This window comes from Acinonyx jubatus, chromosome A1 (assembly GCF_027475565.1).
Source record: "Acinonyx jubatus isolate Ajub_Pintada_27869175 chromosome A1, VMU_Ajub_asm_v1.0, whole genome shotgun sequence".
In the NCBI taxonomy this organism is placed as follows: Eukaryota; Metazoa; Chordata; class Mammalia; order Carnivora; family Felidae; genus Acinonyx; species Acinonyx jubatus.
The window spans coordinates 120,069,734-120,083,337 of record NC_069380.1 but is presented as its reverse complement, the minus strand read 5'-3'; the positions used below and the strand labels follow the sequence as shown (position 1 = coordinate 120,083,337).

The 13,604-nt window shown below is 39.1% G+C and overlaps 1 protein-coding gene across 1 annotated transcript in view; it reads left to right on the top strand.

Moving 5' to 3' along the window:
• LARS1 (leucyl-tRNA synthetase 1) overlaps nucleotides 1-9,530 on the top strand; it is a 74,945-nt gene extending 65,415 nt beyond the window's left edge. The window contains exons 31-32 of the mRNA XM_027042355.2: nucleotides 4,339-4,471; nucleotides 9,126-9,530. Of these exons, the coding sequence (XP_026898156.2) occupies nucleotides 4,339-4,471; nucleotides 9,126-9,331 (339 nt within the window). The 3' untranslated portion in view covers nucleotides 9,332-9,530. The remainder of the gene's footprint in view (nucleotides 1-4,338; nucleotides 4,472-9,125) is intronic.
• Nucleotides 9,531-13,604: the final 4,074 nt, after the last annotated feature.

The window sequence follows — 13,604 nt, the reverse complement described above, 5'->3', positions numbered from 1 at the left end:
GCTAGAAGAGACCTTAGATATTATATCTAAGCTCATCATTGAAAGATGGAAGGAAATGAGGTGCAGAGATGCAAAGTGATTGCTTTGGTCAAAGCCACAGTTTGTTAGATATGAGGCTGGATTTGAGCTCTTCTAATTCTCTGGTTGATGCTGTGCTCACTTTCCTTCACTCTGCTCTGATGGGTGGCATCAGATGTTACATGTGGGTTTAAAAATCAAAATGTGATTTTCTTTTTTTTATATTAATTATTTTTTAAATTTACATGCAAGTTAGTTTATAGTGCAACGGTGATTTCAGGAGTAGATTCCTTACTGCCCTTTACCCATTTAGCCCATCCCCCCTCCCACAACCCCTCCAGCAGCCCTCAGTTTGTTCTCTGTATTTAAGACTCTCTTATGTGTTTGTCCCCCTCCCTGTTTTTATATTATTTTTGCTTCCCTTCCCTTATGTTCATCTGTTTTGTATCTTAAATTACTCATATGAGTAAAGCCATATGATAGCTGTCTTTCTCTGACTAATTTCGCTTAGCTAATACCCTCCAGTTCCATCCACGTAGTTGGAAATGGCAAGATTTCATTCTCTTTGATTGCTGAGTAATAACCATTGTATATATATATAACTGTTAGGGTCAGGCGTAAGGCAGGGTAAAGATAGGAGTCAGAGGCTAAAAAATTTTAGCAGTCAAAGGCTTTATTTGGGAACTAAGTTCGGGCGAGGTTCCGTGACTCAGGGAGAGAGAGAGAGGAGTCAGGGAAGTCGCACCCAGGTGTGGTGGGGTGGGGTTTTTAAGCTGCAGCGGTTCCGGGTTTAGGTCCGGGTGGGCCTTTTTCGCATCAGGTCGTGCTGTCGCTCGGTGATTGGTTGACCTCCAATTCCTTCTGGCAACTTTTCGTTGGGTTGAGCTGGCAAGATGGCCGTCCCCTCTACTGTGGTTCCAAGGACATCCTAACATACACCACATCTTCTTTATCCATTCATCCGTTGATGAATATTGGGGCTCTTTCCATACTTTGGCTCTTGTTGATAGCATTGCTGTAAACATTGGGGTGCATGTGCCCTTCAAAATAGGATTTTCAAAACCTGATTTTTTTAACCTTTTTTTTTCTTTTTTTTATTAATTTTAATTCCAGTATAGTTAACATAGTGTTATATTAGTTTCAGGTGTGCAATACAGTGATTCAACAATTCTGTACATTACTCAGTACTTGCCATGATAAATGTACTCTTAATCCCCATCACCTATTTCAACCATCCCCCCCAGCCACCTCCCCTCTGGTAGCCATCAGTTTGTTCTCTATAGTTAAGAGTCTGTTTTTGTGTTTGTCTCTTTTTGCTTTGTTCGTTTCGTTTCTTAAATTCCACATGTGAGTGCAATCAGTATGGTATTTCTCTGACTGACTTATTTCACTTAGCAGTATAATCCCTACATCTGTGCATGTTGTTGCAAATGGCAAGATTTCATTCTCTTTTATGGCTGAGTAATAGTCCGTTCTATATATATTTATATATTTCTATTTATACACACACACAGACACCCCACATCTTCGTTATCTATTTATCAATTGATGGACATTTGGGCTGTTTCCATAATTTGGCTATTGTAAATAATGCTGAATAAACATATGGGTGTATGTATCCATTTAAATTAGTGTTTTCCTATTCTTTGTGTAAATACCCGGTAGTGGAATTACTGGATCATATGGTAGTTCTATTTTCAGCTTTTTGAGGAACTTTCATGTTGTCTTCCAGAGTGACTGCAACAGTTTGCATTCCCACCAACAGTGCATGAGGGTCCCGTTTTCTCCATGTCCTTGCCAACACCTGTTGTTTCTTGTGTTGTTAATTTTTAGCCATTCTGACAGGTGTGAGGTGTTCTCATTGTGGTTTTGATTTGCATTTTCCTGATAATGAGTGATGCTGAGTGTCTTTCCATGTGTCTGTTGGCTATCTCTACATCTTCTTTGGAGAATGTTCACGTCTTCTGCCCATTAAAAAAAGTTTTTTTTTTTATGTTTATTTATTTTCAAGAGAGAGAGAGAAAGGGGGGGAGGGGGGAGACCGAGACTGAGTGAGGGAGGGGCAGAGAGAGAAGGAGACACAGAATCCAAAAGCAGGCTGTCAGCATAGAGCCTGATGCAGGGCTCGAACTCATGAACTGTGAGATCATGACCTGAACTGAAGTTGGAAGCTTAACGGACCGAGCCACTCAGGCTCTCCTGCCCATTTTTTAATTGGATTATTTGTGTTTTGGGTGTTGACTTGTGTCAGTACTTTACATATTTTAGATACTAACCTTTTATCGCATATGTCATTTGCAAATATCTTCTCCCATTCAGTAGGTTGCCTTTTAGTTTTGCTGTTTCCTTCTCTGTGCAGGAACTTTTTATTTTGATATAGTCCCAAGAGTTTATTTTTGCTTTTGTTTCCCCTGTCTCAGGAGACATACCTAGAAAAATATCGTTATGACCGATGTCAGATAAAGTGCTGCCTGTGCTCTCTTCCAGGATTTTTATGCTTTCAAGTCTCACATTTAGGTCTTTAATCCATTTTGAGTTTATTTTTGTGTCAACACCTGACTTTTATTAAAAAATAAAGTGGAAATTGATATATAAGATTTTTTAAATAGTGAAAAGGAGCTTTCTTTAGATGAGTCTTGGTTCAATAAGGTTATTTAAGATTTTTTAGCTTCTGGCATAAACCAGATTGATGAATCATCTTACATTATACTAGAAATAACTTTTTTTCCCTTAGTTTTTGGCCAGTATTGGTGAAGATAAGCAGGTTTAGAGTTTTGGGAGATTCTGTTTATTTGCTCTCAATCCATTGCCTGGTGGAGTGCAACTGTGGGAGTCCATAAAATGCCCTACTTTTCTTGATAAGTATCCTGTTACCTTTACCACATTTAATTGAAAATGCAACAAAGAGAAAAAGCCTATTTGAAAGAATGAAGTCCTCATTACATTAAAAATATGTGGTTATTTATTCATTTATTTATTTTAAAGGTTTTTTTCTTTTTTAAGTTTGTTTATTTATTTTGAGAGAGAGGGAGTAGGGGAGGGGCAGAGAGAGAGAGGGAGACAGAGCATCCCAAGCAGGCTCCGCACCATCAGTGCAGAGCCCGATATGGGGCTTGATCCTGTGAACCATGAAATCATGACCTGAATCAAAGTTGGACGCTTACATGACTGAGCCACTGAGGTGCCCCTATTGTTGCTTTTTATTTTATTTTTTAAAATTATTATTATTTTTTCAACGTTTATTTATTTTTGGGACAGAGAGAGACAGAGCATGAACAGGGGAGGGGCAGAGAGAGAGGGAGACACAGAATCGGAAACAGGCTCCAGGCTCTGAGCCATCAGCCCAGAGCCCGACGCGGGGCTCGAACTCACGAACCACGAGATCGTGACCTGGCTGAAGTCAGATGCTTAACGGACTGCGCCACCCAGGCGCCCCTATTGTTGCTTTTTAAAGTGTAGTCCTTTCGGGGCGCCTGGGTGGCGCAGTCCGTTAAGCGGCCGACTTTGGCTCGGGTCATGATTTCGCGGTCTGCGAGTTCAAGCCCCGCGTCGGGATCTGTGCTGACAGAGCCTGGAGCCTGTTTCAGATTCTGTGTCTCCCTCTCTCTGACCCTCCCCCGTTTGTGCTCTGTCTCAAAAATAAATAAACGTTAAAAAAAATTTTTTTTTAAAGTGTAGTCCTTTGGCCCATTGGATAGGTACATGAAATAGAGTTCCCTTTACAAATATGTTTCTGTCAAGCTACTTTCAAGCGTTCCCTTAAGCTACTATGTTTTAAGTTTTTCCTAAGACTCAGTTGACTTTTTCCACTTAAAATAATGAGCAAAGTCTTTGGCTATATAGCTTATATAATGTAGGAAATAGTATGGTATATGATGGGATTTAATCCGGGCTCTGCTTCTTACTAGCTCTGTAACCTTGTTAATGTTTCTGGTTCTCAGCTCTTATCTGTGAAAAGAGGTTTTAAAGAACTACCTTTCAGCTTATAGGAATCGTGTCTATAAAATGCTTAGTACAGTGCCTGGTACATAGTAGATATTCAATAAATGATGGGAGTTAAAAGAAAATATAATTATTGTTGTTCTCCATCATCAGTATTGATATATATAGTCAGTCATTTTCACCTAGGCATTTATTTGGTTGTAAGCATGAGCTTTTGTACATCTTTTATTTCATATTTGAGTATCCCTTGGTCTTGATATTAGACTACCAGAATTAAATTTTTCATTGAGCATTACTAACCTTTATAGAGATTTTCCCTCCCTCAGCAGTATTCAAGTTTGATTTTGTAAAACAATCATTTTCTCTTTATTTTCCTAGCCTGGTGTGTCAGTTTCCTTAGTAAACCCCCAGCCATCCAATGGCCACTTCTCAACCAAAATTGAAATCAGGCAAGGAGATAACCGTGATTCCATAATCAGGCGTTTAATGAAAATGGACCGAGGAATCAAAGGTAAATGGTTTTCCTGAAATGCACATTTGGCAGTAGTTTGCAGACATGAGTTTTTTTTTTTTTAAAGGTTTTTTAATGTTTATTTATTTTTGAGAAAGAGAGAGAGAGACAGAGCATGAGTGGGGGAGGGGCAGAGAGAGAGGGAGACACAGAATCCGAAGCAGGCTCCAGGCTCTGAGCTGTCAGCACAGAGCCTGACACGGGGCTCGAGCCCATGAACTGCAAGATCATGACCTGAGCCGAAGTCGGGCACTTGACAGACTGAGCCACCCAGGCGCCCCTGGACATGATGAGTTCTAAGCAGAGGGGAGAAAGGAGCATCTGGTCTGCTGAGGGACAGCAGTGGCATGTTATGCAAAGAGTATTGGGCTCAAAATCAGGAAGCCTCTATTCTCTTTGGGATGTTGTGGCTATGCAGCTTGGTGACTTGGCCATGTCACTTAAACTCTAAACTGACCTCTTTTTTAGTAAAAAGAGGACAGTTGGACAGTTTTCCAAGACTCCGCCTAGCTTTAAAATTGTAGCAAGCAATTTCCTTCTCTTAAAGGTTTTCAGACGGAAGGTGTACATACACGTAATATTTCAAATTAACCTGCTTACTAGGTCTGTTCCTGGGGAAGGAAGAGAAACAGAGTGAAACTTATTGAGCATCTTCCATGTATTAGCCATTTAATCCTTTTACTGCTCTAGAATGTAGAGGGTATTATTATTCCCCTTTTGCAGATGATGAGATAGAGTTCCGAAAGGCTAAATAACTTGCAGTTTCATTAAGGTAGTAAGTACATCCTCGAGTTGGAATCCAAACTCAGGTCTGTTTGACTCCATAGCTTGTATTCTTTCTTCTAAACAATATGCTTCCAGTTAAAATATGTAATTAATCTTAATTTCTTACCAAGAAGAAGTCTAGATCTTCTATGATTAGATTTAATATAATAATTTACAGCTTCTTTTTCTATCACTCAGCCACGTTTAAGGGGGAGCAGTGTGAAGGGAGTTAGTGTGTCTTTCCATTATTTTTCTTCTAAATTATAAAGACAAATTAATCTCCAGATTCCCTATTTTGCATTCTCACTCTCTCTTCTTGATGGCAATCAAGAGTTGATTGGGTTACATTCTATCAGTATAGAAATTTTCTGAAAAGATTTCGAAATCTAAGACAGTGACCTAATTTATGGAACGATATTCAGGTCAGCCATATCACATTTACATAGAAGACTTAAAATAGCTCTTTGGAATTCATCCTACATGTATTTTTTGTTCTTTTGAGGTCATTCGTTCATCTTCTGTGGACATTTTTTGAGAGACTATGAGTAGAGTGTATGCAGTATACATGTGGCGGCTCGTGTGTGTGTACCTGGGGCTTTGGGGAGCCCACAGAGTGCTGCTCTTTAGGCGGCTGTGTCTAGTGAAGGAGCAGGGTGCCAAGCTATTCACATACATGATTATAACCTAAGGACAAACTGCTGCATACCATAAGGGAGGTGTAGATAAAGTTTATAGCACAGAAAACAGTGAGATTATTTCCAGCTCTGGTGATCAGGGATGAATTTACAGAGAAAACACTGTTTGGATGGGACCTTGGAAGTTACATCCAAGAGGGCGAGGGGAAAGGGCATGCCAGCAGGAGGGAAACACTAATGTCTCCCTGTATAGCAGCAGTATGTTAGGGCTAGGGAGTTTTCATTTGTAAACATTTAAAAAAATTGTGGTGAAATATCCATAATATAAAATTGGCTGTTTTTGTGCTTTTTGAACGTACAGTTCAGTGGCATCAAGTTTACTTACATTGCTGTGCAACCATCACACTGTTCATCTCCAGAACTTTTCCATCATCCACACTGACACCCTGTACCTGTTAAACAGGAACTCCCCGTTCTACCTCTCTCTACTTCTTGGTAACCACTGCTGTCCTGTCTCTTTGCATTCCACCGTTCTAGGTACCTTGTAGAAGTGGGATCCTACAACGGTGTGAAGAGGTGGTTTATTTCCCTTAGCAAAATGTCAGGGATCGTTCATGTTGTTACAGACATTTATCACATTCCCTCAGTAAACCAGGCAGTGCCATCCTTAGAAGTCATGGGCCACAAAATGCAGAACTTGAAAACTGTGCAATGTTAACATCTTGGGAGCCTTCCTGTGGCCTTCCATTTGGCTGTTTTGTGTTGCATATATTCAGTCACGAGAAGATTTGGGGAAAGGCAGAACTCTTATCTTTGAAGAATAATATGGTGGCATTTAAAGAAAATAGCTATGGGGACCCATGTGATAGGATTACTCTGAAGTTGTACTGTGTGAGAGGATGTATTCCTCTATTAAACATTGTGCTTTGTAATGTGAAAATTGCCTCCCTTTAAAATATGCTTAGATACAGGGCTGACTAGTTTCTTCAGCATTGTGCTGAAATGTGTTTTCTATATCTTGCTTCTTCTCGCTGGGTCTCTGGCATGATTCTTATATCCTTTGTCATACTGGCTGTGAATAATATTATCATAAAGTACTTTAAGTTTGATGTTTGTAGCTGCTGTGAATTTTCGAAAATGGATAGTAACGTTAGGGTGGAGTTAGAAATGGATATTCCTTCAAGTATCTGCAGAAGAGCTCTAACCTTGAGACTTTTCCAGGAGCCCTCAGGATGCTTTGATACCCAAAGGAGCTGAGTATATTGAGTGTATGAGATGGGAAGGGAGTGAAATTCAATAACGTATTTCTCACTCTGTTTGCTGCATAGCCAGTAAGTTGTCCAATTAGTGCCAATTGCATTGAGGGTGATTATAATCTAGGTCCAGGAAGAACTGGAGTAAAACCATCATTTCTGTCCACAAAGGCCACTGAGCAACTATTGAGGATAATGACTTTAAATCACTCCCAGCCCATGCCCCATATGAACTGATACCATGGAGGTGAAAGGCTCCATTTCACATTATCAGTCCCTGGGGACTTTCAATCACTCTCATCTTTTCTCTAAGTGCCTTAATTCTTGTGTAGTTGCAGACTTAAATTTCTACATTTGCAGTGACAGAGAGGTCTGGGATAAGAAAAGATAGTAAAATCGCTCCAAGAATTATTGGCAGTAATGAGCTGCATGGTGAAACATCAAAGCAAATAATGTTTTGTCACTTAGATACCGGTTTGAGTATTAAGGTTTCTTTGAAATAGTTTGATTCAGAATTGCTTGGAATGATAAGGGAGGTCTGTTTCAGAGAGGAAGGGAGAGAGAGAGAGAGAGAGGGAGGAGGAGGAGGAGGAGGAGGAGGAGGAGGAGGAGGAGGAGGATAGTGAAGGGCGGGGAGAGGGAAAAAGTGAGAGCGAGAGGTGGGGGTGCAGACCTACAGTATTTCATGTATTTTATGCCTCATGCATAAAACCTGCTGGTAGAACTCACCACATCCGTAGCAAAATATTTAGTATCAATGTGCATGTTGAATTGTAATAGCTGTTAAGATAAATTGTACTCTCTCCCCCAAATAGGACTTGCAGGCAGGGTTTGCCTTCATGGTAGTCTGAGGTAATTGTTCTGTTAGCTTCACTCTCCCTATGCTAAACTTGCCGCCTTTCAGTCTTTGTCTCCCAAAGAAAACATAATGCCTGGATAACTTGTACTCCTGGCATAGCCACCAGCTGCATTAATGTCTGCTTTTATCTCTTATCCCTCTCATGCTAAGCCTCATACTCTCAAGGCAACATGAGAGAGTGTAGCTCTCAGACCACCTAGCAATCTGCTTTAGAGAGGGGTAGGAAGTAAATCAGAAAATATCTTCTATTTCTGTTGATCGGGTTAAGTATAACTAGCCATGCTACACTTAGAATGAGATATAAACGCACAATCAGCATTTGTAGTCATTTGTGATGTTTTCCCACTATATAAAATAAAAGCATTTGATGTTGGGACATCTCAGAATTGCTGAGATAAATTTTTTTTCAGGCTCAGTTGTTGGCAGGATTTTTGGATCATAAATTTGTTTGAGGGACAAGTGTGTTCTTTGCCAGGAGCCATCTTATCAGCTTGCATAAGAGCAGATCAGGGAAATAGCAAGCAGGGTAGGGTTGGAGCTCATCCAGAAGCTCAGACCTCTGGGAGCTGTGCCCTTTCCCCTGTCCTTCCCTGTCTCTCCTTGTCTCTCATCAGCTTGGTAATACAAACACTTTTCATCCTTTGAGCAAAACAAGAAACTGGTAATGCTATTTCTTAGAGTGGTAATTCTTCCTCTAAAAGTATCTTTCCAAAAAAGCTACAACACTTGCAGTTTTAATGTATCCCAGGAGCAAGACAAGAAAGAGAAATAAGTTTTGGACTGATTGATGTTTTGAAAAATGGTTAATTGAAGCATATAAAAAGTGATTTGAGAAACCGTATAGGATAGTGCTCAAAAATATACTCCATCCTTCCTCTTGGTTTATAGTTCGAGGAGATGTGTTATGTAGAATCTCTGTATCTCTGAATCTTTGATCTGAGTAGAAGCTGACAGGATGGAGATGTGTTAGATTTAGCTTGGCTTTCTGAGATGGAGTCTTATTTAATAATCTCATGCAAATATCTTTTAGGTAAACAACCAATGTGTTTAAAACATGAATTGTCAGGTTTAGGCATGGGTTTGAGTCAGTGACGGTAATTAAATGCTCAAATTGATCTTTTTTTTTTTTCCTTTTGCTGTAGACCTTTCTAAAGTGAAGCTGATGAGATTTGATGATCCACTCTTGGGGCCTCGGCGAGTTCCTGTCCTGGGAAAAGAGCACACCGGGAAGACCCCCATTTCTGAGCATGCTGTTTTCCACGTGGACCTCATGAGCAAGAAAATTCATCTCACTGAAAATGGGCTAGGGGCAGATATTGGTGATACAATTGTTTATTTGGTTCATTAAACTCATGCAAATTGGAGATATATCCTGGTTTCTGGAGATATGACTATTCTGTGTCTACATATTGGCTATGAGAACCTAAGACTGAACCTTGATAGACTTCATTTCTAATGATCAAATTCTGCATGTATTCATAATTACACCAAGTCATCTTGGGTTCCTAGACCTAATAAATTATTTTTTTCCTCCTTGGGACTTCTGAGAGAAGTAGTTTGTATCATTTTTTATTTTTTATTTTTTATTTTTTTATTTTTTGGTCTTTTAACAAATTACTGCTATTTCCTAGAAGCTTCCTTTTTTAAGTTTATTTATTTATTTTGAGAGACAGAGACAGAGACAGAGAGCAACTGGGAGAGGGGCTGAGAGAGGGAGAGAGAGAATCCCAAACAGGCTCCACACTTTCAGTGCAAAGCCTGGTGTGACTCACCAACTGTGAGCTCATGACCTGCACTGAGACCAAGAGTCAGATGCTTAAGCAGCTGAACCACCTGGGTGCCCCCAGAAACTTCTAGTCTTTCAGATTAACACAAAAGTGTCAGTATGTTTCTTTCATGAAGGGTACTTTATCTAGCAACTTTTCATATTATATCCATTATGGAGTTAGCGGTAAAGAGAAAAGTGAATTAGCTTGTTTTACTGTTTTAAAAAAAACAGAACTCATGATGATTTAAAAAAACACATGAGAATATTTCGACTTAATTATGATCACTAAGTATTTTGTATAAAGAATAAATAGGTCTTGTATTTATAAGGATTTTTTTTAACTTTAATACATTCGATTAACCACCAATAATATTTTTTTCAAGGCTAATATCAATGGTTTAGAAGCAGTTTATGTAACCATCTACACTAAATTTAGGTATTTTAATATTTATTTTTTTAAGTAGGCTCCACACCCAGCACAGAAACCAATGTGGGGCTTGACCTCACAACCCTGAGATCAACACCTGAGCTGATCTCAAGAGTCAGACGTTTAACTGACTGAGCCACGCAGGTGCCCCGAAATTTAGGCATTTTAAGAAGGATTTTCCCCCCAGAAATCTTCATTTATCAAATATGTCTCAAGTCCAATTGTGTTTAAAGATCATGCCCACTGTATTGCAGATATATTCCTTTATTCTCGCTGGAATGTCTTGATGATATTGTCTGTGCCGTTCCTTGTCATATGAGGAAAAAGTATTAGGTATTGAATGACATTGGAGAAAAACATTTCCATTTCTTGAAGGGCTCAATTTGTGCAGAGACCAGTTCTGATAACCCTAAGAAACCTGAATTCTAATCTTCAGGATATGTCAAGAGATTTTACTGAACTTCTTTATTTTGCAACATTTTGACATCACTGGGCCAAAATGAATGCTGTGTCATAGAGTCATTGAAGTAAGTCATAGAGTGTTAGAACTGAAAGATCCCTCAGAGATCAAGTGTAAGTCATTATTTATCTGCTGCAGCCCGGGAGCATAGCCTGGCAGGTAAGCTTACATACTGTCAAGCTAGATAAACCAGGTTAGTTTTCCAGTTTTTCCATTTGCTTCTTGGGGATCTTGTCCAGTTACTCAGCCTCAGTTTCCTCATCTGTAAAATGGAAGTAATAATGTGTCTACTTTCTAGTCTTATTGTGAGATATTTAGATGAAACAATCTTAGAAAATCCTGTATATAGCATAGTAACTGGCGAGTGGTAAGCCTTCAGTAGGTGTTACTTATTAATAATTATTTAAAAAAAGCCCCAGGATATATTGGCTTAAGATTACTCTCAGCTATAATCATGTCCTTAGTATTGGTTTCTGTGAGGCCACCATCATGTTGTTTGTCCTCCTTTAGATTCTTTTGCTGCTCTCAATCTGCACAACCTTGATTATTCCCCAAGAAATTATTCCTCAAGTAATCTTTCCTGGTGCCTAAATACAAACTCACTTATGTTTAACTTAACTTATAGGCAAATTAAACTATATGTGCTTGGCAAAAAATCAAAAAGCAAATGAGGAAGGAAAATAATTTTAATATTGTGCATGATTATGCCTATTTTATAAAATGAGCCTGTGAACTTGTGTTGCTTTGGATTAAGTGTGTGTTGGGATTCATGGATCCTCTGTTCCGGCAAGTTCATTTCCTTGGTCTCTCTTAGAATGAACATCTTGCTGGGCTGAACATGCTTCTTGTGTTTAAAGATATCTAAGTTTCGTACAAGGAAGCCTTTAAGCATAAGCCCGTTGCTTCACCTGGTGCTCCACTGAAGGAACAGCAATTAGTTGAAATGCCAAAGGAAAAACAGGTTGCTTTGGGCTAATGGCATTGATAGGAAATTGATACCTTCCTAAAGGATTTTACTTCTTTTTAAGTTGTGAAATATGCCCAGACACAAAAACTGAATAATGATAAGAAATATTTCATATACGCACAAAATATTAAAAGCATTAAAAGTTAAATTCACAAAAATATTAGCAACAGCAAACTGATCTGCCAATAGAGCAAAAACCTATATAATCACCACTCAAAAAACGGCACAACGCTGGCACTTCAGAAGCCTACCTAGTGCCTTCTCGCGTAAAGACAAGCTTGCGTCCCATTCAGTATACAATCGTTTCTATACATGTTCTATGTGAACCTGCAAACAGTGTCTATTCTGCAGTTATAGAGTTCTCTATATGTCCTTCAGGTCATAGTTGCAGACTGAACTGTTCAAATGTGTATCCTACAGTTTTCTTGCTTTGGTTTTGAGAAGGGTACTAAAATCTACCAAGATCATGGATTTACATTTTCCTCCTTACAGTTCACATAGTTTTCATTTCATATATTTTGATGCTGTGTCATTAGGTGTGTATCAATTTAAATTGTTATCTTCCTGGTAAATTGGCCTTTTTCCTTTTTTAAAAAAATGTTTATTTTTTTGAGAGGGAGAGAGAGCGTGAGAGACAGTGCGTGTCCAAGTGGGGGAGGGGCAGAGAGTAAAGAGACAGCTGCCAGCACAGACCCCAGTCTGGGGCTTGATCTCATGAACTGTGAAATCATGACCTGCACCAAAACCAAGAGTCACACGCTTAACCAGCTGAGGCACTCAAGCACCCCAAACTTTTAGGAAGTGTTCCTCTGTTTTTAGAAGTTTTTTGCCTAAAGGCTATGATATTATCATAATAACATCAGTTCCCTTTTGGTTAGTGTTCCAGTGGAATATCTTTCTCCATCCTTTTAACCTTCTGTAGCTTTATTTTAACATTTTATTTTGACAAATTTTAAACGTACAGAAAAGTGGAAAGATTGACCAACAAGCAGCCATATACCTGTTACCTAGATTTACCAGTTGCTGACATTTTGCCACCTTTGCTTTCTCTCTACGTATGCAGTTTTTAAAGTTTATTTATTTATTTTGAGAGAGACAGAGAGCATGAGCAGGGGAAGGGCAAAGAGATAGAAATAGAATCCCAAGCAGGCTCCACCCTGTCAGCACTGAGCCCAGTGCAGGGCTCGAACTCACGAGACATGAGACCACGCGACCCGAGGGAAAATCAGCAGCTAGATGCTTAACCGACTGAGCCACCCAGGTGCTCCTCTAAATATGCATTTTTATTTATTTTTTATTTAAAATAAAATTTTTTTTAATGTTTATTTATTTTTGAGACAGAGAGAGACAGAGCATGAATGAGGGAGGGTCACAGAGCGGGAGACCCAGGATCAGGAGCAGGCTCCAGGCTCCAAGCTGTCAGCACAGAGCCTGACGTGGGGCTTGAACTCACAGACCGTGAGATCATGACCTGAGCCGAAGTCAGATGCTTAACCGACTGAGCCACCCAGGCGCCCCTAAATATGCATTTTTATATAAAGCTTTTATTTTGGGATACTTTTAGATTTACAGAAAAGTTACATCTATTAAACAGAGTGTTCCTGTACATGCTTCAATCAGTTTCTTCTCATGTTAACAGACATATAATAACCTTGGTTCTGTTGTCAGAGGTGAATAATTAGCATTGGTATTTTACTATTAACTACATTATAGGCTTTATTTGGATTTCAGCAGTTTTTCGACTGATATCATTTTGCTATTATAGGATCCAACCCAGGATACCATTTTGCATTTAGAATATACTTTTAAAAAATTCTGAACCATTTGACGCTTAAGTTGCACACACCATGACACTTTACTTTTCGATACTTTAGCACGTAACTCCTAGGAACTAAGACAGTCTCCTGTATAATCACTATATATACACACACATGCATATATTTTGCTCAAGAAATTTAACGTGATGCAATAATTTTAGGTAATAAGCTTTCTTAATAAA